Source organism: Mesoplodon bidens, assembly GCF_964165515.1.
Source record: "Mesoplodon bidens genome assembly, chromosome: 12".
Lineage (NCBI taxonomy): Eukaryota > Metazoa > Chordata > Mammalia > Artiodactyla > Ziphiidae > Mesoplodon > Mesoplodon bidens.
In genome coordinates, this window is record NC_138168.1 from 84,780,319 (window position 1) to 84,796,544 (window position 16,226).

General features: G+C 46.6%; 1 protein-coding gene and 1 pseudogene across 5 annotated transcripts in view; one reads left to right on the forward strand and one right to left on the reverse strand.

Annotated features, from left to right (window-relative positions):
• Positions 1-5,262: 5,262 nt before the first annotated feature.
• Positions 5,263-7,371, reverse strand: LOC308626008 (small ribosomal subunit protein uS7-like; annotated as a pseudogene). Its single transcript has 2 exons — positions 6,841-7,371; positions 5,263-5,991 (listed from the first exon to the last, which is right to left on the reverse strand). The product of its transcript is annotated as a small ribosomal subunit protein uS7-like (transcript).
• Positions 7,372-7,394: 23 nt separating this feature from the next.
• The window catches only part of SYNJ2 (synaptojanin 2), a 98,857-nt gene continuing 90,025 nt past the window's right edge, over positions 7,395-16,226 (forward strand). For all 4 annotated transcript variants that reach the window (XM_081250697.1, XM_081250700.1, XM_081250698.1 and 1 more), the window contains exon 1: positions 7,395-7,676. In XM_081250697.1, coding sequence (XP_081106823.1) covers positions 7,550-7,676 — 127 coding nt within the window. In that variant the 5' untranslated portion in view covers positions 7,395-7,549. The remainder of the gene's footprint in view (positions 7,677-16,226) is intronic.

Here is a 16,226-nt window from a genome sequence, read left to right on the forward strand (position 1 = left end):
GACACTATTTTTGCAGCTGTTTGAAGTTCGTATATTTTCCGTACTGCGGAGCTTACACAAAAGTGAGAAGAACGTAATGTTCAAGTTTTCCTCCCTGTCACTGCAGGAAAGAAGACGATGGGGAAGCTTCAGTGATGGAAGATGAGGGAATTCTCTTCTCGTGGCTCTACTTTCTCAAGGAAGTATTGAGGCCTAAACTGCTGAGGGTAGCGGGTGAAGGAGATGGGGTGTGTGAGGGAGGAGAAGGTTGAAACAATTGTTTTAGAGGAAATGAGCTTAACTGGGTGAAACTGTTCTGCATTAACAGGTAGTTAAGTCCTGAGATCGTGAGGCTAAAATTTATAAATGACCAAGTGTGGTCTTGAGATTCCTTTTTCCACCAAAAAGAATCAGGGCTTCTTGAAGAAACAATTAATTCCAGATCTTAGGAGTAAAAAATGTACAAGATGAGCTTGATATTGTCACCCTAGAAGGCAAGGAACCAATCAATCCCAACCAACTGGGGTCCTATCAAGAGGACCCTGGAACCAACTCAAAGATGCTCCCACTGGCCAAAGAGGGGACATTTTGAGCGTCAATAAAGATAAGACTGCAATGGACTGGAACACATCAAGTCCGTTTAAACTCAAATATGAGTTCATAATGAAAGTGAAAAATAAAAAAAACTAATTGGTCACTGTTGGAGGATGTTAATGGACCAATTCACTGAGTTCAAAATGACTCATTATTTTGAACACTAGTAAATAAAGGAAAAGAATCCTATTCTACCTCCCTTGTTTGTGTTACCATCAGGTAAACAAATAGTAGATGGGAATTTTCTGTTCTTTTAGAAGAATTTTAGCTACAAATGAAGAAAATGATAGAATAGAGCATGACTGTTTTACAAGGACTATGGCACTGAGGCTCAATGGCTGCTACATCACAAAGAGAAAAAATCAGACCTGTGCTTCCTGACGGGAAGAACACACCCACCCAGGAGACAGAATCTGCTAGAGCTTCTGTCTATTATAGGTCATGCAGAGAGCAAGGGAACACGCTAAACGATGCCCAGGGACACTCAGCAGAATGCACTATGTGAGGGCTGCTGGGCATGCTACCTAGTTTTCTCAGCAAATAAATTGCAAGGGAAAAAAGAAATAGAAGGGAAGCCTGTGTATTTAAAGGAGGTTAAGAGACACATCGGTCTCATTGCGTAAACATGACTTGTGTGATGCACACAAACTATGGAAAGCGATTGATGACATTTACAAGACACTCAGAAACGGGAACACTAACAGAATATCTGATGATATTAAATAATTATTGTTTAGAAAAATGACACCGGTCTGCAAGCTTATGCAATTTCTTTGGTGACATTGAGGATTCAGAGTTAAGGGAGTGAAAGGCCACTAAACAAGTTTATGGGAGATTGCAGTCTGGGTAAATGAATGAATTAGTTAATTAATGACTTGAGAATATTAGCTTTTAGCTTTAACTATTCAGTGTCATTAATATCTAATGAAATACTGCATATGAAAAGTACTTTGAAAAACTTTGAAGTTTTACTAAAAATTAGGGCTAGAATCTTTGAAAGCCAGCCTATCAGAACACATAGGGATCAATAAAGCTCATTTTGCTGATGGGCTGATTTGCTTTGCCAGTATATGTATGGTGATCACATCCTTCTGAAACCCCTAAAAGGGCGTGTGGTCTGACAAAAGGATATTTTCCAATTTGTGAATGCATTTAATTGAAAACTTTTATTAAAGTATCAAATTTAAGTCATATTAGTTGTACGTTTAATGAATCCCCCTTTTTTTTTTTTTTTGTGGTACACGGGCCTCCCACCGCTGTGGCCTCCCCCACTGCGGAGCACAGGTTCTGGACGTGCAGGCTCAGCAGCTACGGCTCACAGGCCCAACCACTTCGCGGCACGTGGGACCCTCCCGGACTGGGGCATGAACCCGCGACCCCCGCATCGGTAGGTGGACTCCCAACCACTGCACCACCAGGGAAGCTTGAAGAATCCCTTTTAAAGAAAGTTCAAAGGTACATGAAACTGAAACGAACCCAGAAAAATCCTATTATCATCACCTTAATTATGCGTGAGTCAGTCACTTAATTATTACATGAGTCAGAGCCCTATTAGAGAATGGTGTCCGGTGTGAGCCACACTTTCAGGGGCAGGAAAACTGGAAGACGGTCCAAGTGTAATTAGAGCAATGGAGTGTTTTACGGGAGAAGCTGAGAGGGTTCAAAATCACGGCCTCAAAGTGTATTGCATGCTTTTAATCACCTGGAGTCAATACCTAGATCCTTGGCTATACAGAGGGTCACGCAAGAAGAAATGGGCTGTAAAAAAGAACTACTTGTACCCCCTCCCATGTCCCAAAACTGCTCTCATAAGGGGCAGCCACGACCTCCATGTGACGAAACTCAAAGGACCAGTCCTCGTCCGACTGGACCCAGAGCAGCCTCTGGGGCCCCTTTCCTCCCCGTCAGTGCCCCAGATCGGAGCACCCGTGGGCTCAGCCGTCACTCTTCCCTTTCTAGCACTCAGCCCTTGGTGAACTCACCCAGGCCAAGGCTTTAAACACCATCGGGATGCTGATAGCTTCCACATTTACTTCTCTGCCCAGACCTCGCCCTTGGACTCCAGAGTTGCGTAACTTACTGCCCACTCGGCACCTCAACCTGGCTTTTTAACGGGCATCCAAAATTAACGAGCCCCATCTGCCCACCCACCCAGCCCCCTGCTCCTCTCCCGGCTGCCCTTATCTCAGATGATGGCAGTTCCATCCTTCCGGGTGCTCTGGCCAAGATCATGGTGTCATCCAAAGTCCTGCCTTTTCCTCTTATGCCACATCTGCTCTAACGGCAAATCCTGTGGGCTCACCCTTCACAGACCTATACGGAATCCAGCCGTTTCTCTCCACCCCACTCCCGACGCCCTTGTCCACGTACCTCCAGCGCCCCCGGGTTGTCACAGCCGGGGGGCCCTCTCTGGCACCACTGCTCCCTCAAGTTTCAACTCAGCAGCTAGGATGATCTGATATAAACATCATCTAAGCAGGCCTGGTCCATCTTAGAAAGGTCTCTTGTCCCTTCTGCCCACCATCCTATTTATTTTGTGACTTTCCCAGCCAGGCTTCCAGAGTCGGCAGACTACGCTTACTGCCCCCATTTCTTCCTTAATTCTTTTTTTTTAAAATTTATTTTTATTTTTGGCCGTGTTGGGTCTTCATTGCTACGCATGGGCTTTCTCTAGTTGCGGCATACTCTTTGTTGCGGTGCGCAGGCTTCTCATTGCAGTGGCTTCTCTTGTTGTGGAGCACAGGCTCTAGGCACGTGGGCTTCAGCAGTTGTGGCACATAGGCTTCAGTAGTTGTGGCCCGTGGGCTCTAGAGTGCAGGCTCAGTAGTTGTGGCTCATGGGCTTAGTTGCTCCAGAGCACGTGGGATCTTCCTGGTCTAGGGCTCAAACCCGTGTCCCCTGCGTTGGCAGGTGGATTCTTAACCACTGCGCCACCAGGGAAGCCCTCTTCCTTAATTCTTTGCAAGCTGACTTTTTTCCCAACCTCTAATTCAGAGGTCACCATGACCTCCTCACCAAACCAAGGCTCTTTCCTGAGCCCTCATTGTTAGGGACCTTTCTGAGGGTCTCAAACCAGTGACCATCCTGCTTCCCAGAGCATCCCCTGCCACACCTGGGCTTCCCTAATCTCAGGCCACTTCTTTCTAGTCTTTTCTTCCTGCCCCTCCCACACTCAGACTGGCCTTCACCCCCCCAACCCCCTTTCAGAGAGCTCTTCCCCTCACAGCCTCCACTCTTCGTTTCTGGCCTTTCCCACTGGCTGACCCTCCTCATCTTAAACTCAGCACAAGCCAGACCAGGCCCACTTCCCCACCCCCCGTTCCTGTCTCTGGTCACGCTGGCTTCCTCCCTCATTCTCCTGTCTCTGTCGATGGGGCCACCCCCCACCCCATTCTCTCAACGCTGGGCTCCCTTCTGACTTCTCGCTGTCCTGCCTCTCATGCAATAGGCACCAAGTACAGCCTTTCGTGTATCTCTCCCGTTTCTCTCTCTGCTTTGATAACTTGCTGGGCTCCCTGGCTCCCCAGGTCCTGGCTGACTCCCCGGGCCACAGCCCCGTTGCATTTCCTGCCGTTGTCTACTCCAGGGGTGACGGAGCTGGCTTTTCCTTCCCTCCTCACCTCCTCCCCCTCCAATCATAGACCTCCAAGAGCTCTGCATCTCAGGAGTGGGATGTGCCCAAGCTTTCCCCACTCACATGGGTCCACTGGTCTTCCCAGCTTCCAATCATGGTTTAGGTATCAGAGCTGACCTTTTTCTCGAATGTCTCAAGATCTGATACTTTCTCCATCTGCTAAACGTGCCAGTGCCCGAGTGACCCTCAGCCTATCAAGGCAGTGTGTATGTAAGGATGGGGCTTCCTCTGCTGCCCCTGTGGACCATCCCACTCCAAACCATGACCTGAAAACACAGCAGGTACCAATTCTCAGAGGTACCATTATTGGTGTCTAAGATGCACGTTATAGCATTGCTGAAATCAGGGCATTGCTAACAATTTAATTATATGGTTTAATTGGCACCATTTTTTCTTTCTCAGTAGTACATAAAATAGTGGTTCATCTTACAGTTGACTGTGTCTTAGACTCCATACGCTGTAAAGCTCAAGTGCTGGTCTGGACTATAGGAAATTTTCTAAAATATGTTCAGCATGCCACTGTGCAGAGCTGTAAATTATGTGATACTAGGAAAGGCAGGAAAGAAGAGGAGAGAGAAAATTTGAAACGACTTGGTCCCCTTCCTAAGATCTTATGACCTAATTTGTGAAACAGGGCTAAGAGAAATCTGAAAACACTTCTCAAGCAACATATGAGCAGGTGAGAGCTGCAGTGGACACCTGTGAATCTGAGGGTACATAAACACTGTTGTCTGGAGCCTCAGCATCCCAGGAAGGCTTCCTGGAAGAAGTGAGCTTTGCATCTAAAAGGAAAGAAAAAGTGGGCCAAAGGCTACTCTGCCTCATTTAATGGGCACACTGTTCTCAGGAGGAAATAATGTCTCCGTTTTACAAATGTTTGGATAGCGTATGAGCATCATACCCGGGATATCCACCACATCATTGAATTTGTGACAAGGGAGCAGTAGGCTCAGGAATGACTTGAATCTCTGCTGTTGTTCACATTTCCTTTATTTCCCAAATCACTCCCTGAGACGGTATCCACAGAGGATGGGATGTCTGGTGGTTCCTGGTCATTCTTTTTTTTTGGGGGGGGCACCCCAAAGGGCAAACAGGTTTATTGCAGCTGTGGTCAGGCAATCAGCGGTTGAACTTGGCCACACGTTCCAGCTCATCCTTCTTCTTGATAGTGTAGGAGTTGGAGGAGCCCTTGGCAGCGCTGATGAGCTCGTCTGCCAGGCACTCGGCAATGGTCTTGAAGTACCGGAAGGTGGCCTCACGGGCACCTGTGCACAGCAGCCAGAGGGCCTGACTCACACGGCGCAGCGGGGACACGCCCACGGCCTGCCGCCGCACTTCCAGCTCGCCCACTGCGGGGCGAGTGCTCCCGGGGGCCACTGCTGATGATGGCATTCACCAGGGCCTGCAGCGGGTTCTCGCCTGTGAGCACATGGATGATCTCAAAGGCGTGCTTGACGATGCGCACAGTCATGAGTTTCCTGCCGTTGTTGCGGCCGTGCATCACCATGGAGTTGGTGAGGCGCTCCCCGATGGGGCACTGCGCCTCGTGGAAGCACTTGGCCGTGCAGTGCCCTGCACTGTGGGGCAGGTATTTGGCATACTTCTCCTTCACTGCGATGCGATCCTGCAGGGAAATGCCGTGGATCTGCACATCATCGATGCTCCACTCCCCAAAGAGCTTGATGTCGGGGGTCTCTGCTACTGCAGGTGCAGCTGTCTCCCACTCCGTCATCCTGAAGGCGCAGCCGAGGCGTCTGGGCCGCTCGGCGTGGGCCACGCGCGCCCTGGCCCAGACAGGAAGCGTTCCTGGTCATTCTTGAGTGTTCTGCAAGGGCGCCACCCTCCTGCTTGCCACCGGGGGCTCTCCTCCTTCTGGAACTTGCCCGAGAGATAAATGGCTTAACCCACAGCCTTCTCCATGTGAGCAGAATGGGTGTGAGAGGAACCAACTGGGTGTGGGGCCTGCTGGGAACATCCTGACGGAGGTCTCAGGGCCATCCATACACACCCCTTACAGGAGAAGGAAACGAGGCCGCCCAAACCCACCCAAAGGGCGATTCCAGGGAAGCCCTCTCCTCCCTTCTCTCTCCCCTCCCCTGCAGACCAGTCCCGACATCCTGGCTAAAACCCAGTGCCAAGAGGGGCCCTGCCTAGCTGCCAGGTCCACGTACTCCAGTGGAGGATGCACGGATTTGTGCAGCTGTCCACATGTCTGAGTACAAACTGGCTTGTTGTAGTATCTACCCTTAAGTCAAGGACTGTACACACTCACCAGAGCGGGAGGAAGGGTTGCAAGATGGAGGGAAAGGGCGCGGGCAGGGAGAGGGAAGGGCCCCGCACTGGCGCACCCACACCCATCAGCGTCTCACAGTTGGCCCTGCGCGTTACTCCCGAGCGTTCGGCTCCTCCGCACCCACCCTGTAAGCCGGTGGGGCAGGTGCCGGTCACCATCCGACAAAGGAGAAAAGCGGGCTCAGAGGAGTCAAGGTCACACGGTAAGTGGCAGGTCTAGAGATCAGGGTCTCAGTTCTCTCCGAGAAAACACACCTTTGATCCTCCCAAATTCTACCTGGGGACGGACAGTGGACCGCAGTACCCTCCGTACAGAAAGCTAGTAGAAGGCAACGCTTAACGGAACACTGTCCACTCGCCAGGCAGTCACCAAGCCCTTTACACGAACTAACGCCATCCTCACCGGAACTTTACGAAGTAGGTACAGTTCCTAATCCCGCTTCACCCGTAGGGCTACTGAGGCACAGAGAACAAGGGACTCGTCCAGGTTCGCAGAAGTAGACGAGAGAGGGAGGCGTGAGCGGGACTGGGAGGACCAGGGAGGACCAGGGAGGACGCCGGAGGGCCGGGTGGACTACGGAGGGCCCGTCCCCGCTGGCTTCCAGCCTCGCGGCGCCGGCCAGGCCCCGGCTGCCCATATAAGGCCGCGGGCGTCCTGTAACGTTTCAGGCGCATTAGGGCGCCGGCGGACGGCAGCCTCCTCCGCGCCGAGGAATGCGTGGAATCCTTCTTCCTGACTGCCGCCCACCGCAGGGGGACTTCCCCTCCGCACCCGGGCCCCGGATTAGCCCCCGAGCGAGCCCGGAGGCCTCCCACCGCTGCCTGGCCGCTGGGGGGAGCGCGGCGCCTCGGCGGAGCCGGCCGGGAGGCGGGGAGGCGACCGCGCGCCCTCACCTGCCCGGGGCGGCGCGCGCGGGCGCAGAGGAGGCGGCGGGGCGGAGGCCGCCGAGGAGCCGGGGAGGAGCCTGCGCCGGGCGGCGGCGTGGGCGCGAAGTGAAACTCCTGGAAGTTGCGGGAGCGCGGGGAGCCGCGGCGGCGGGCCGCGCGCCCATGGCTTTAAGCAAAGGGCTGCGGCTGCTCGGGCGGCTGGAGGCCTCGGGGGAGAGCAGCATCCTGCTGGAGGCGCGCGGCCGCGGGGACTGCTTGCTCTTCGAGGCCGGCACGGTGGCCACGCTCGGTGAGTGCGGCAGGCGGCGCCGCCCGGGGCTCCGGGCCGGCGACTCCGCAGCGGCAACGGGGCTCGGGCGGCTCCCTGGTCCCTTGTCCCGGGGAGGATGCCGGGAGGGAAGGTCGCCTGCCTTTGCTGAGACCTAGACAAACGGGCACCTCCCGTCCCCGAGGTGACCAGTCCCGGGCGGCGCGGAGGTGGCCGAGGCGTGGGCGTCGCACGCGCAGGGTGGCGGGTGGCCAGTTTGAATGAAGTGACGCCGGGGACGCCAGAAGACACGTGTGGCTGCTCCCGGGTGCACAGGCGGCCCACAGGGGTCTGCGGTCTGTGCGCCTGCCGGCGGGGTCCGTTCTTGGAGAGCCGCCTCTGGTCTCTTCTGCCCCGCGCTCCCCCGGGACCCGTTACAGATTCAAGACCATCCAAGAGGGGTGACTTAGGAGGCGGCCCGACCAAGTGCCTGCCGCTGTTTTTCTTTGGCACTTGTTGATGAAACCAGTGAATGCCCGTTCCCTTGGGATGGCCTCCTTCACTCCCGGGGGGATGGGGACAAAAGCACCATAACATAGACTCCGGAGAAAGCGCCGATGGCACCTTTGCCTCATGTAAATACTTGGCTGAGAAGCGTCAGTACTGCAAAGTATAGAACTTGGAGGCAAAAAAAAAAAAACACACAAAAACCCCTGGTGACTCTGTGCTGGGTGTATTTGACATTAGGCAGTTGCCAAGTCAGTGTATTTCACTTGTGAGCTCCAGGAAGTCTTGACACTAACTTTGTGTCAAGGGCTTTAGAGACCATCTCATTTAATTTTCACAATTCTACAAAAGGACTAGTATTATCCCCATACTGCAGAGGAGTAAACTGAGGCCTGAAGAGGCTAAGAAACGTGCTTGCCCAAGGTGACAAACAGCTCTACCTGACTTCTAGTGACTATTTCTGTATTGTTGTACAGTGTGCGGCTTCTTGGAATCACCTTGTTTTGTGGCTAACATTTATGAGGAAGGCCAGGTAACAAAGAGGGCGAAACCAGGTAGAATTGTTAGAACTTCAACCTGAACACTAGAGAGTAGGCTTACAACTGGTGTCCAGCATCTCCCCTGTTTGTAGCTAAACAGAGCTCAGAGGAGGGTCACCAGTCCTTTAGGTAGATTACCTGTGCACTCACGCCCACCACATTTTATAATTGAATCATCTTTTTTTTCAGATTGATTGTATGCATCAATTCCTCAATTAGATTCTTCTGTATACATCTTGGAAGGACCATCTCTTCTATTTCTGCTTCCCTAATCATTTCATTAGCATATAGTTATCTGGCTTGTTTTCAGTCCCTTGGTTACTAAAACAACATCTCCAGTATTGTCAGCACCATAAGTGTGCAGTAATCATGGATTAAATTATTATCAGATTATTCCAATTTGTGCTCTGACTCGAAAAGTCCAAGTTTGGTCATTTGCTAAGGTCTTGAAAGAAAACCACAAAAATCTCCATTCCATTTTAGATGTCTACTTCATACCACGTGTATCAGAGCTGAGAGATTAAGTTGCATGGTACACAACTACTGCTTCATCAAAGAGATTAAAATATTATTCAGTTGGAGGACAGCAGCTTTAAGCAAGGTTCCTATACATTTGAGTTCCTTTCAAGCCACTGGGATAAAAAGACTTTATTTTTTCAAAAGTGAAGATTTTAAAATGATTAATGAAAGTAATGCAATGCATATTTTCCGTTGGAAATTAGGTTTGGGCTGAAATCATGTATATTATGTTGGTGATTACAGTAGTCTGGATTCTAGAACAGAGGGTGTAATGACAGGAATGGGCCTCAGCTCACGGGCAGTCCGCATTTGTCACTTAACCTAGCATTCATTTTTCAGTAGACTTAGGGCTGAATACTTGTGAAGTCTTCTTAAATTAAGCGAAACTTTTTATTTTTTATTATTATTTTTTTATTAGTTTCTGCTTTATAACAAAGTGAATCAGTCATACATATACATCTGTTCCCACATCCCTTCCCTCATGCATCTCCCTCCCTCCCACCCTCCCCATCCCACCCCTCCAGGCGGTCACAAAGCACCGAGCTGATCTCCCTGTGCTCTGCGGCTGCTTCCCACTATCTATCTACCTTACGTTTGGTAGTGTATATATGTCCATGCCGCTCTTTTGCTTTGTCACACCTTACCCTTCCCCCTCCCCATATCCTCAAGTCCATTCTCAAGTAGGTCTGTGTCTTTATTCCTGTTTTACCCCTAGGTTCTTCATGACATTTTTTTTTTAATTCCATATATATGTGTTAGCATACAGTATTTGTCTTTCTCTTTCTGACTTACTTCACTCTGTATGACAGACTCTAGGTCTGTCTATCTCATTACAAATAGCTCAGTTTCGTTTCTTTTTATGGCTGAGTAATATTCCATTGTATATATGTGCCACATCTTCTTTATCCATTCATCTGATGATGGACACTTAGGTTGTTTCCATCTCTGGGCTATTGTGAATAGAGCTGCAATGAACATTTTGGTACATGTCTCTTTTTGAATTATGGTTTTCTCAGGGTATATGCCTAGTAGTGGGATTGCTGGGTCATATGGTAGTTCTATTTGTAGTTTTTTAAGGAACCTCCATACTGTTCTCCATAGTGGCTGTACCAATTCACATTCCCACCAGCAGTGCAAGAGTGTTCCCTTTTCTCCACACCCTCTCCAGCATTTATTGTTTCTAGATTTCTTGATGATGGCCATTCTGACTGGTGTGAGATGATATCTCATTGTAGTTTTGATTTGTATTTCTCTAATGATTAATGATGTTGAGCATTCTTTCATGTGTTTGTTGGCAGTCTGTATATCTTCTTTGGAGAAATGCCTATTTAAGTCTTCTGCCCATTTTTGGATTGGGTTGTTTGTTTTTTTGCTATTGAGCTGCATGAGCTGTTTATAAATTTTGGAGATTAATCCTTTGTCAGTTGCTTCATTTGCAAATATTTTCTCCCATTCTGAGGGTTGTCTTTTGGTCTTGTTTATGGTTTCCTTTGCTGTGCAAAAGCTTTGAAGTTTCATTAGGTCCCATTTGTTTATCTTTGTTTTTATTTCCATTTCTCTAGGAGGTGGGCCAAAAAGGATCTTGCTGTGATTTATGTCATAGAGTGTTCTATGTTTTCCTCTAGAGTTTGATAGTTTCTGGCCTTACATTTAGGTCTTTAATCCATTTTGAGCTTATTTTTGTGTATGGTGTTAGGGAATGATCTAATCTCATACTTTTACATGTCCCTGTCCAGTTTTCCCAGCACCACTTATTGAAGAGGCTGTCCTTTCTCCACTGTACATTCCTGCCTCCTTTATCAAAGATAAGTTGGCCATATGTGCGTGGGTTTATCTCTGGGCTTTCTATCTTGTTCCATTGATCTATCTTTCTGTTTTTGTGCCAGTACCACACTGTCTTGATTACTGTAGCTTTGTAGTATAGTCTGAAGTCAGGGAGCCTGATTCCTCCAGCTCCGTTTTTCGTTCTCAAGATTGCTTTGGCTATTCGGGGTCTTTTGTTTTTCCAAACAAATTTTGAAATTTTTTGTTCTAGTTCTGTGAAAAATGCCAGTGATAGTTTGATAGGGATTGCATTGAATCTGTAGATTGCTTTGGGTAGTAGAATCATTTTCACAATATTGATTCTTCCAATCCAGGAGCATGGTATATCTCTCCATCTATTTGTATCATCTTTAATTTCTTTCATCAGTGTCTTATAATTTTCTGCATACAGGTCTTTTGTCTCCTTAGGTAGGTTTATTCCTAGATATTTTATTCTTTTTGTTGCAGTGGTAAATGGGAGTGTTTTCTTGATTTCACTTTCAGATTTTTCATCATTAGTGTACAGGAATGCCAGAGATTTCTGTGCATTAATTTTGTATCCTGCTACTTTACCAAATTCATTGATTAGCTCTAGTAGTTTTCTGGTAGCATCTTTAGGATTCTCTATGTATAGTATCATGTCATCTGCAAACTGACAGCTTTACTTCTTTTCCAATTTGGATTCCTTTTATTTCCTTTTCTTCTCTGATAGCTGTGGCTAAAACTTCCAAAACTAAGTTGAATAAGAGTGGTGAGAGTGGGCAGCCTTGTCTTGTTCCTGATCTTAGTGGAAATGGTTTCAGTTTTTCACCATTGAGGACAATGTTGGCTGTGGGTTTGTCATATATGGCCTTTATTATGTTGAGGAAAGTTCCCTCTGTGCCTACTTTCTGCAGGGTTTTTATCATAAATGGGTGTTGAATTTTGTCGAAAGCTTTCTCTGCATCTATTGAGATGATCATATGGTTTTTCTCCTTCAATTTGTTAATATGGTGTATCACATTGATTGATTTGCGTACATTGAAGAATCCTTGCATTCCTGGAATAAACCCCACTTGATCATGGTGTATGATCCTTTTAATGTGCTGTTGGATTCTGTTTGCTAGTATTTTGTTGAGGATTTTTGCATCTATGTTCATCAGTGATATTGGCCTGTAGTTTTCTTTCTTTCTGACATCCTTGCCTGGTTTTGGTGTCAAGGTGATGGTGGCCTCGTAGAATGAGTTTGGGAGTGTTCCTTCCTCTGAAATTGTTTGGAAGAGTTTGAGAAGGATAGGTGTTAGCTCTTCTCTAAATGTTTGATAGAATTCACCTGTGAAGCCATCTGGTCCTGGGCTTTTGTTTGTTGGAAGATTTTTAATCACAGTTTCAATTTCAGTGCTTGTGATTGGTCTATTCATATTTTCTGTTTCTTCCTGATTCAGTCTTGGCAGGTTGTGCATTTCTAAGAATTTGTCCATTTCTTCCAGGTTGTCCATTTTATTGGCATAGAGTTGCTTGTATCAACCTCTCATGATCCTTTGTATTTCTGCAGTGTCAGTTGTTACTTCCCCTTTTTCATTTCTAATTCTATTGATTTGAGTCTTCTCCCTTTTTTTCTTGATGAGTCTGGCTAATGGTTTGTCAATTTTATCTTCTCAAAGAACCAGCTTTTAGTTTTATTGATTTTGCTGTTGTTTCCTTCATTTCTTTTTCATTTATTTCTGATCTGATCATTATGATTTCTTTCCTTCTGCTAACTTTGGGTTTTTTTTTTCTCTAATTGCTTTAGGTATAAGGTTAGGTTGTTTATTTGAGATATTTCTTGTTTCTTGAGGTAGGATTGTATTGCTGTAAACTTCCCTCTTAGAACTGCTTTTGCTGCATCCCATAGGTTTTGGGTCATTGTGTTTTCATTGTCATTTGTTTCTAGGTATTTTTTGATTTCCTCTTTGATTTCTTTAGTGATCTCTTGGTTATTTAGTAGGGTGTTGTTTAGCCTCCATGTGTTTGTAGTTTTTACAGATTCTTTCCTGTAATTGATATCTAGTCTCATAGTGTTGTGGTCGGAAAAGGTACTTGATACGATTTCAATTTTCTTAAATTTACCAAGGCTTGATTTGTGACCCAAGACATGATCTATCCTGGAGAATGTTCCATGAGCACTTGAGAAGAAAGTGTATTCTGTTGTTTTTGGATGGAATGTCCTATAAATATGAGTTAAGTCCATCTTGTTTAATGTATCATTTAGAGCTTGTGTTTCCTTTTATTTTCATTTTGAATGATCTGTCCATTGGTGAACGTGGGGAGTTAAATTCCCCTGCTATTATTGTGTTACTGTCGATTTCTACTTTTATGGCTGTTAGCATTTGCCTTATGTATTGAGGTGCTCCTACGCTGGGTGCATAAATATTTACAATTGTTATATCTTCTTCTTGGATTGATCCCTTGATCATTATGTAGTGTCCTTCTCTGTCTCTTGTAATAGTCTTTATTTTATTTTACTTTTTATTATTATTTTTTTTTGCGGTACGCGGGCCTCTCACTGCTGTGGCCTCTCCCATTGTGGAGCACAGGCTCCGGACGCACAGACCCAGCGGCCATGGCTCACGGGCCCAGCCGCTCCGCGGCATGTGGGATCTTCCCGGACCGGGGCACGAACCCATGTCCCCTGCATCGGCAGGCGGACACTCAACCAGTGCGCCACCAGGGAAGCCCTAATAGTCTTTATTTTAAAGTCTATTTTGTCTGATATGAGAATTGCTACTCCAGCATTCTTTTGATCTCCATTTGCATGGAGTATCTTTTTCCATCCCCTCACTTTCAGTCTGTATGTGTTCCTAGGTCTAAAGTGGGTCTCTTGTAAACAGCATATACACAGGTCTTGTTTTTGTATCCGTTCAACCAGTCTATGTCTTTTGGTTGGAGCATTTAATCCATTTATGTTTAAGGTAGTTATCGATATGTATGTTCCTATTATCATTTTCTTAATTGTTTTGGGTTTGTTATTGTAGGTCTTTTCCTTTTCTTGTGTTTCCTGCCTAGAGAATTTCCTTTAGCATTTGTTGTAAAGCTGGTTTGGTGGTGCTGAATTCTCTTAGCTTTTGCTTGTCTGTAAAGGTTTTAATTTCTCCATCGAATCTGACTGAGATCCTTGCTGGGTAGAGTAATCTTGATTGTAGGTTTTTCCCTTTCATCACTTTAAATATGTTCTGCCACTCCCTTCTAGCTTGTAGAGTTTCTGCTGAAAGATCAGCTGTTAACCTTATGGGCATGCCCTTGTATGTTATTATTTTTTTTGTTTTTCTGTTGCTGCTTTTAATATTTTTTCTTTGTATTTAATTTTTGATAGTTTGATTAACATGTGTCTTGGCATGTTTCTCCTTGGTTTTATCCTGTATGGGACTCTCTGTGCTTCCTGGACTTGATTGACTATTTCCTTTCCCATATTAGGGAGGTTTTCAAATATAATCTCTTCAAATATTTTGTCAGTCCCTTTCTTTTTCTCTTCTTCTCCTGGGACCGCTATAGTTCGAATGTTGTCCCAGAGGTCTCTGAGACTGTCCTCAATTCTTTTCATTCTTTTTTTCTTTATTCTGCTCTGTGGTAGTTATTTCCACTATTTTATCTTCCACGTCACTTACTGTTCTGCCTCAGTTATTCTGCTATTGATTCCTTCTAGAGAATTTTTAATTCCATTTATTGTGTTGTTCATTATTGTTTGTTTGGTCTTTAGTTCTTCTAGGACCTTGTTAAACGTTTCTTGTATTTTCTCCATTCTGTTTCCAAGAATTTGGATCATCTTTACTATCATTACTCTGAATTCTTTTTCAGGTAGACTGCCTATTTCCTCTTCATTTGTTTGGTCTGGTGGGTTTTTACCTTGCTGCTTCATCTGCTGTGTGTTTCTCTGTCTTCTCATTTTGCTTAACTTACTGTGTTAGGGGACTCCTTTTCGCAGGCTGCAGGTTCATAGTTCCCGTTGTTTTTGGTGTCTGCCCCCAGTGGCTAAGGTTGGTTCAGTGGGTTGTGTAGGCTTCCTGGTGGAGGGGACTGGTGCCTGTGTTCTGATGGATGATGCTGGATCTTGTCTTTCTGGTGGGCAGGACCGCATCCGGTGGTGTGTCTTGGGGTGTTTGTGGCCTTATTATGATTTTAGGCAGCCTCTCTGCTAATGGGTGGGGTTGTGTTCCTGTCTTGCTAGTTGTTTGGCATAGGGTGTCCAGCACTGTAGCTTGCTGGTCGTTTAGTGGAGCTGGGTCTTAGCATTGAGATGGAGATCTCTTGGAGAGCTTTCACCATTTGATATTACGTGGAGCTGGGAGGTCTCTGATGGGCCAGTGTCCTGAACTTGGCTCTCCCGCCTCAGAGGCACAGGCCTGACACCTGGCTGGAGCACCAAGACCCTGTCAGCCACATAGCTCAGAAAAAAAGGGAGAAAACAAAAAAGAAAATAAAGTTATTAAAGTAAAAAATTATTAAAAATTAAAAAATTTTAAAGTAATTAAAAATAAATAAATAAAGAAAGAAGAACAACCAAACCAAAAAACAAATGCACCAATGGTAACAAGCGATAAAAACTATACTAAAAACCCCCCAAAAAACAGACAGACAGAACCCTAGGACAAGTGGTGAAAACAAGGCTATACCGACAAAATCACATACAAAAGCATACACATATACACTCACAAAAAGAGAAAAAGGGAAAAAACACATATATATTTAAAAAAAAGAAGGAAGAGAGCAACCAAATCAATAAACAAATCTACCAATTATAATAAACTCTAAATACTAAACTATGGTAAACATAAAACCAGAAACAAATTAGATGCAGAAAGCAAACCCTAAGTCTACAGTTGCTCCCAAAGTCCACCACCTCAACTTGGGATGATTCGTTTTCTATTCAGGTATTCCAGAGATGCAGGGTACATCAAGTTGATTCTGGAGATTTAATCCGCTGCTCCAGGCTGCTGGGAGAGATTCCCCTTTCTCTTCTTTGTTCGCACGGCTCCTGGGGTTCAGCTTTGGATTTGGACCCGCCTCTGTGTGTAGGTCACCTTAGGGCGTCTGTTCTTGACTCAGACAGGGTGGGGTTAAAGGAGCAGCTGATTAGGGGGCTCTGGCTCACTCAGGCCGGGTGGGAGGGAGGGGTACGGAGGCGGGGCGAGCCTGCATGTCGCACCAGCCTGAGGCGCGCCGTGCGTTCTCCCGGGGAAGTTGTCCCTGGATCCCGGGACCCCGGCAG